The sequence below is a fragment of the Folsomia candida genome, unplaced genomic scaffold (genome assembly GCF_002217175.1).
Source record: "Folsomia candida strain VU population unplaced genomic scaffold, ASM221717v1 Fcan01_Sc016, whole genome shotgun sequence".
Lineage (NCBI taxonomy): Eukaryota > Metazoa > Arthropoda > Collembola > Entomobryomorpha > Isotomidae > Folsomia > Folsomia candida.
Window position 1 is genome coordinate 598,350 of NW_019091208.1, and position 8,550 is coordinate 606,899.

General features: G+C 37.1%; 1 protein-coding gene across 1 annotated transcript; it reads left to right on the forward strand.

Annotated features, from left to right (window-relative positions):
* Positions 1-386: 386 nt before the first annotated feature.
* Positions 387-1,741, forward strand: LOC110856612. The gene is made up of 2 exons (XM_022105105.2): positions 387-560; positions 957-1,741. Exons 1-2 carry the CDS (start codon positions 506-508, stop codon positions 1,505-1,507), a joined length of 606 nt encoding a protein of 201 aa, XP_021960797.1. The 5' UTR covers positions 387-505; the 3' UTR covers positions 1,508-1,741.
* Positions 1,742-8,550: the final 6,809 nt, after the last annotated feature.

An 8,550-nucleotide genomic window follows, 5' to 3' on the forward strand; every position in this document is an offset into this window, starting at 1 on the left:
TATGCATGTATATGTTCAAGTATGTACATATGCATTTGTTTAAACATTTACACGCATAAACATAAACTCTTATCACATGTGCAAACTAAATGTGATAATCCTTATTGTGCTTTTGGATAGTCACCAAAGTGTAAATATTTCGTGGATTAAGCCCTCAACTGTGCCATTAAATAATAATTAGTCGCCTGCATTTATCCAGTCACGAATTGAGGTCAATTAAATTTAAAAGCTTAATAGTAACACAAAAATATATGTACGCGTAGATATGCAATACAATGCATGCTTTTGCGACACTAATTTCCTTATTGTTTTTGGCAAGAGATAAGCATGCAGATGTAGAAAACGCCTCTCCAAATCTGTTGAAATTTATTGGAAAACGGCTCTCTAAATCGTGGTAAAACACGCGTCAGAATTGTGAATAAAAAGGACACACGACTGCATCATTCAAGAGGAAATTACGTTCATAAATTGCTAAATATCGATATCATCATATGTAGTTAAAATCATGAAGGGATTGTCTTTTCTAATTTTTTTGGCGGGCTTCATTTCTCGAGGGGAGGGTAAGTTAACCATTGCGCTTACCTTTATCCTTTTGTTTATGATGGAAAAATCATAATTTACAGCCTAACTTGGAGTTTTATCAAATTTGTATTTTTTGTGTTCCTGGCATTTTGAATTGAAGTTTTTTTGATAAATCTTGATCAAATTCATTAATTTAACAAATTGACGTAGCATTATGAGTTTTATTACTTCACCCCAACCATTGACTAAAACCCAGTAAAACCCCGGGGTAGTTGTTTTCAGGGTGAAACCCTGGGTTTTTCCGAACAATGGTTACAATAAGTAGATTTGCTAAAGAATACCAGCCATCCACCATTTTGTTACGTAATACCTGGACGCTCACTACAAGAACTTCCTTACACCTATATATTGAATTCCATAATTCCCTTATTTAGGCATCTCTTGCTATCAGTGTCTGAACTTCCGAGGCGTCACGCCAGACATGACTTTTCCTGCGTTCGGTTACGGCCCTGGGTGCGAAGCCGACAGCCTCAGCACTGCCTTCATAGCACCCTGCGTCGTTTCGGATCCAGAAGACCCTCCATTAGACGCTTGCCTCAATGTCGAAATGGTGCTGGATAACAATATTACAATCATTGCCCGAACCTGTGCAAACCTTGAACAGTTGGGCGGGGCGAAGTGCGCCGTTTCCGACGAATTTGTCCGAGACGGCCTATGGCTTGCCCTGAAACTATACGAACGTTTCTTTTTCGAAAATCCCGTTCTTCCAGAACGAGCCCCCGCCGGGATCCCGATGAATCTGTGTAGCTGCAAGGGAGACGATTGTAATGGGAACTGCACTTGTGGCGGGATTGGAGATCCCGACCCGTCGACGAGTCCTCCACCCGAGGCAAGCTTTGCGGGGAAAGGGGTCACCAAATCGGAAGTACTGGTGTTTTCAGCAATGATCATTTCCTTAGCGAGAATGCTTTACTCGAATCTATAAGTCATAAATTAATGGGGGTATCTGTTATTTATTTTCATCGTATTTTTTTTCAAATTTATTTCATTTATTTATTTTTCAAATTGTAAAATAGCGAACGAAATTTAAGCGATTTTAGAAATGGGGTAAGTAAGATTTTGCCATAAAAATCACGTTACTAGCCTTATAACTTTTATGAAAGGTTTCTTCGTGTACTATTTTATGGTCTTTTAGATCTAATAAAAGAGTAGAAAGAAATCTGAACAAAGGCGATTAATTTTTTAGCAGTTACTTTTTGAACGACTCTGTAAAACACGAGTAATGACTAATTCATATTTGTCAGATAAACCTGACATAAGTGCATGAATTTTTTATGCATTCATTTAGATTCCCTGGTTATGACTGGATTTGCAATGACAATTTTATGAACATGGCTAGGTATATATACGATTAGAATAATTTTGCTTAGAGTAATAAAACCGTGACGAGCAAATCCAAAGCAGTATTGCAAACTAAGAATGGAGTCGATCTATCGAAAAAAAGTATCATTTCCCAAAAGAACGTTTAAAGGGTAGCATGACACAATATATTTAATTTCGCATCTCGTCACTTTCTTTAATCTACGTCTTGCCGGAGTAATCAATTCGAAGGATCTGGTGTATGGATACGACAAAATTTTGAAGAGATGTTGAATCACATATCGAAGACACACACGGAATAGAGGGCCAAAACAGACAAGTTGATCTTCTCGCTGACAATAGGACGGCATGTGTAGGGTGACGTTGACCATATATTATACTCTTGATAGCTATGATAGCCTTGATGTGGGACCGTGCAATTGTCATATGTATTTTAATTATGATAAAGTGCCAAATATGAGAAATATAACAAATATTAGATATCAGTTCGACACGTGCAACCTTCATCCATACGGAACTATCTCTAATTAATTTCGTTGCCTATGTACTTATGTACGTGCAAAAACGATCGATCGTCATTCGTAACCACTTCAATAGAGTAAAAGCACCATATTTGCAAATTTGTCGCGTCAAACCACAAAGTCGCCTAGTATAATGGAAATTTGCTGCCACAGAATTGTATCGAACAGTCAAAAACATTTGAAAAAATAAAACCATACAAAATAAAACCATTTCAATAACAAGTCCAAAAGCTGTTTGCAACTATATTCGTAATAACAAAGCCCAAGATCCATTTTGCAGCCGTGCTAAATTCTAGCTCGATTCCTCCTACTTTCGAAACAAATAAAAAACAAAAGTATTTTAAAAATCCACCATTAGAAAATCGTACTAGTTAACTTCAACTATATTTTCGACAAATGCTTTTATAATTGGTTATTATATTTAGCTATAAAACACGTGTAATTAATTACCTAACAGACCATAACTGAACCAACTAAGATGCTAGCAAAATATTTATAATTCAACCCCAATTCAAAATGCTAAGTAGTTTGTATAAAATAAGTTTGTGGTTCATTGTTTTTCATCTTTCTCATACCTTAACCACTGTTAAATGTAAAATGATGTAGTTATGAAATTGTTTTATGTATTTTTGTAAATTGTTGAGTACGCGTCTATAATTGCCCCGAGACGTGGTGGTGGTTGCCATGGTGACGTCAGGGTGGGATTTTTGGGTGCGCGTCCCTCTTTGTTAAGTCGTAGTAAGTAAGTAGGTAGAAGAATTCTACACAGTCGAGTTTTAGTCGTTGTCAAAGTCAGACATTTTGGATTTTTGTCGTCGTGGTAGGAAATCAAGAGTAAGAATTGTTAATTCTTTGTTATTGATGTCCACGATTAATTTGTTAATAGTAAGTCACCAATCAACTCGTGTTAGTACAGAGCTCTGAATTGTGTTGACAATTAGTAATTTGTTGGAAATAAAATCTAGTTTAAGCAGATAAAATAATCCTATATTCACTCACAATGCGATGGTGTGAAGTGTAACCCTCCGATTTGGCTGAAATTTTGAAATTATGTGATCCATGTCAATACAACCAAAGTTTCCTGTGGCAGCTTGTCCGACGGTATGAATTTGACAAAGTATTTGAAGTCAAAGTTAAAAAAATGGGCAATTTTTACCAGGCGAGAGAAGTAAACTAAACTTACATTCTTTTTCCTATCTGAAAATTGCATATTTTTTAACTTTGACCTCAAATATTTTGCCAAACTCCGACCATCGCACAAACTGCCTCAAGAAACTTTCGTTGTATTGACATGGACCACATAATTTCAAAATTTCAGCCAAATCGCAGAGTTACACTTCACAAAAGCGCGTTGTTAGTCCGGATGGTTTCCTTAATTTAGAATGTGGGCTCCATTTTTCAAAAGGGGAACATATTTATATAATTTTCAAGCCTTTATCGCTTTTTAATTAAACACTTACCCCGCATGACGTACGCTATTACCGCGTGACCCAGCTCGTGTCCCACGGTAACGCCTAACTTGGAATATTTGAAGACGTCCCAGAATCCGGGATGAAATCGGGGCATGTGCACGAACCCGGGTGAAATGACGACCATATCATTGACCGGGTAGTAGCTCGCATTCGCCAGTAGGGTTTGTTTCGCCGCGGTTATCGTGTTCCCCAGGGCGGGCACTGATTCCAGGAAGTTATTAAATTTATCGACTTTTTCCAAATTTCCGAGTAAATCGTTTGAATCGAGGGGAAGATATGAGTACAAATCGTTGAGATAGTTCGGGTCGAGCAAGGCATCGGAACCGAATCCGATCCGGGTATTCATAGAAATTTGGGTTGGACTCCAGTCGGAGGCTGATTTGACCGATTGTTTAACCGTTTGAAGGACGCGGTTCGAAATTTCGGAAGCATTGGAAATAGTTTCGAAATGAATGAACGCGTTAGTGAGTAATTTATTGAATGAATAATGAATGAATGAATAATTCAACATTTGAAGACCATAGATCGGAGTCCTCCGGGCTTGGAGTACGTACTCTGGCCTCCGGAGGCCGGAGTACGCAGCTTTTTCTGGAGGCCGGAGTACGCGGAGGCCGGAGTACGCGGAGGCCGGAGTACGCACGGCCGGCCGGAGGCCGGAGTACGGAGGCCGGAGTACGCAAAATTTCCGATCGCATAGATAGGAGAATTCCGGGCTTGGAGTACGTACTCCGGCCTCCGGAGCAACCCTGGAAAATCTTACAAAATTTTCGAAGTGTACTACTAACACGTTAGTAGTGTACTAGCGTGAAAAGTAGTATTTCTTGGCTAAAAATTCAATTTACGGCCATGTAAGAGTGCGGAACAATGCACCCGTGGTGTTCCATATTTTCCTAACGACAGAATTTTTTAGACTCATTCTTGCCACTTATGGCCACAAATGAATGGTCCTACGAATGTTTCCAACGCGTGGAACTTTGGTGTGTAAATGGGTACAAAAGTTAATCTCTAAGCTGAGGAGTCACCGTTAGGCATCCCCGAAGCATGAGCTTCATAATTTGTCGTAAGACTGGCTTATTGCGTTGGGTTTAGACTTACATATGTAGGAGGTGGATACTACTGTGAAGTCCTTCCTAAGATGCTTCTACAAACTTTTTACATAAATATTTATATCCGATATTGTGAGGACCTACACGCCAGCATTTACATTTTCATTTAAAAAATTGACACAATTCTTTTTGCTTCCGTAAACTGCAAAGTTTCCACAAACGTTCGTTCCATGAATTTGTGCAAACCGATTGGATCGCAGTAACGTTCACTATTGGAACTAATTAAAACAAGCGTAGAGTTCTGATAGCTCAATTCAATAGGTTTCCGAAAATGCTTCAAATATTATATTGTACATTGAATCGTGAAATAGATTTGAGAGGGCAACATTTAAAATAGTAATTTATTGATTGAGAAGGAGAATTTTTATTGACTCCTTATTTTATTAAGCACGGGAGAAGTTAAATTACAAGTATTATTTCTTTCGTTTAAAACGAAAGGGTGTCCGAATAGTCAGCCCTCGTAACACATAAAGATATGAAAAACATAAAGATGCAGAAGTGATGAACGTCATTTATTAATGTAAAATCTTCAAATATGTATGATCCGAATGTTTGGGATTTTTCATATTCCCAGCCTCAAGACAAGATCTTTTGAAAATTTCTAGGAGTCAGCCACGGAATCGACAAATACCAGCGAGGGTTATTTTGAAAAAACTTGTATTTGAATTATTTTCTTCAAGCCAATACTTCATGCGATTGGGAAGTGTCCCGGTGTAGCTTGATAAAGGGTTCCATCGAAAGTGAAATTTCGAAACAGTCAAGTCAACTCGAATCCATTCGTACGGTCCCTCAATAAACCGAACTCGCCCAATTCAGTTCTTCAATTCCTATTTCCTACTCGTCGAATCGATTTCATGAATACATTGACGCGCAATAACCCAGAAATGGATTGCGTAATTGTAAACAAATCAATCAATACTCGAACTCGTCGAATTGACTGTGCAACTCGATTCGAACTGGCTTCGACTTGAATTTACGGTGAACTCGAACTCGACTTGATCGACTTGAATTTCTATTCTGCTTTTTAGATTTGAATCCCCGGAATATGAAAGATGGTAAAACTTGGAGGCCAAGGTGTGTTCGAAGCCTCATAAAAATATAGAGGCTTTAAGAAAAATCTTACTGACTACGAGGCAATTTATCCAGGGATTCTGTGCGCACTTAAGTCTAGGTCTCGAGTCCGCTTCCTTAGCACTGCATTAATGTAGGATTTGGAAATTTTGAAAACTAAAAATTGTTCTCTACTCAAACATTAACTGGCTTTCCATTAAAATTTACTCAAAATGTGTAAAACGAAAACTGTGGTAGCTACAGCGTTTCATTTCACTACCAGTTTGCCTGGGCCACATGGTACTACTCCTTGAGGTGTAAGTTCATATACATTTGGGAGTCTCATTGAAATAAATCAGGGTATTCCGACCTGGGTTTTAATGGGTTGGGTTTTATTGGGTTTTAATGGGTTTTAATGGGTTGTAAATGAATAAAACCCACTGGGTTTTACCATGTTAAGTGGGGTTTATTTGGGTTTTAATGGGTTTTATTGGGTTTTAATTGAGTTTTACCTTGAAACTAAATTCTAAAAGTTAAATACATCTCCTATACGTTAGAAGACGTTTTCTCAATTCATTCTAAAGCAGTTTATTTCATTACTATTCTAATATATGAAAATCCGGAACAAATCAACAATTGACTCCATCCTTTAGCATCACAGATTTCAAGTGTTATAAAATAAAAATAATTCCCGAATAGATACAAATTCCTAATTAGTTTTGTAAGTTATTACCTAAAACCTAATAAAACCCAATAAAACCCAATAAAATCCATTAAAACCCAAATAAAACCCAATTAACATGGTAAAACCCATTAAAACCCAAGGGTTTTATAATTTGTGAATAAAACCCTGGGTTTTTCCGAACCCTGAAATAAATCTATCTTCTATTTATCAGCATCGGCACACATATGTAGGACGGAGTACAAAGTCCTAATTAGTGATAAGGAGGATGTCTCAGTTACAGGATGTAACTGAGAAATCAGATAATTAGATAAAGTTTGAATGAGAGTTTTGTGCTCCTCATTCTGCACTTTAAGTAAAATTTTAGTCACTGGAAGAATAGTTTTAGATTCGGGAAGTCATACTTTCCATGACTCCCTAAATACACCTAAATTTAGTCACAAATAAAAATTCATGCTACAGCTTCCGAGTTCTTCAGTCTACTCGTTTCTGCTGTTCCACAATTCCTGAGCATTTTTCTCCACTTTTTATGGAACGTATCAGGTTATAGTAGTCAGAATAATATTTCGAAAAATAACACTTACAATGCACATGTCCGACATGTTTCTCACGAATCATCTTGCAACCAGCACTAAAATATCAAGGAACTAAACACTATATAGAGTTAACCTCTCCGCTTTCCGATTTTATCTCTCGCTTCTCCTCAGGTCATCCGTTTTCGCATTTGGTTCAAAATTGACTATTAATTTCCCAAACAAGTTCTCACTCGATTTATTAACTTATTAACTTCGAACTTATTAACAATTTTTAACATTTTAAATGGATTCAATTAACTTCTCAAATGGAAATTATTACAGAATTTCTGAACTTCAGAATAGTCGACTCGATTTTTTTAAATTTTTTTCACAATGCATGTTTTCATTTGGAAATAAAACCAAATATACCAAGTTTCCTGTGTGATAAGGGCTAACATTACAGAAATTCATACGAGTTTTGTCATTCAAATCTATAAAAAAACACAACGCGATGCAAACAAAATCGAATCCACAATTCTGAACCAGTTCTTTTCAATTCCCACTGATAAGAAGCTAATTGAGTCCCTTTGAAATATTAAAATGTGTTAAAATATTATTTAAAAATCACAGACGAAAAATCGGATGGGAACTTGGTTCTGAAAATAGTAAACTACATTTTGAACGAAAGGCGAAAACCGATCACCTGGTGTAGAGAAGCACAGGAGAAAAGCGGAGAGGTGAACTCCGTATAGTTTCGCTTGGTGAAAATGCGCGTTTTTGCCAATTTAAAACCTTCGCCATTTTGCGAATTCTACCGAAGTGCTCAGGTGTCACACAAAATATTGTTTGTGTTTAGTTCTTTCATATTTTAGTGCTGGTTTGAAGAAGATCCGTGAGAAACATGTCTCACATGTGCATGGTTAGTAGTTAAGTGATCAAAAATCGTTACAAAAAAGGGGCGTAATTGGGCAGTATTTCCGAAAATTATTAATTAAGGCTTAGGAGTTATTTAGCCTCTCCAGAATGTTTCCTCCACCTGCTTTGATCGGCGCCTTTTTAATGCTATTATTTTATAATTCATTGGAGTTAGTTAAATGCAAACTTGTAAAATCCAAACAAAAAAACAATTATTCAACTTTCAAGTTATCTTGTCGTGTCGGTCTTTAACCATATGTCTACTGCTAAACATATTTTGGTGGTCAATACAAGTTTCGAGTTGTCGAGGCGTAATTTCCTCCGATTTTCGGATTGATGCGGGTACTGTTAACCACTTCAATGTTTAACAGTAAGCATTGATAACCA

Excerpts from the sequence above, each read along its gene's own strand:
- LOC110856612 (XM_022105105.2), top strand. The coding sequence starts at position 506 with ATGAAGGGATTGTCTTTTCTAATTTTTTTGGCGGGCTTCATTTCTCGA. Across the intron at positions 561-956 it reads CTTCATTTCTCGAGGGGAGG|GCATCTCTTGCTATCAGTGT; the intron begins GTAAGTTAACCA and ends TCCCTTATTTAG.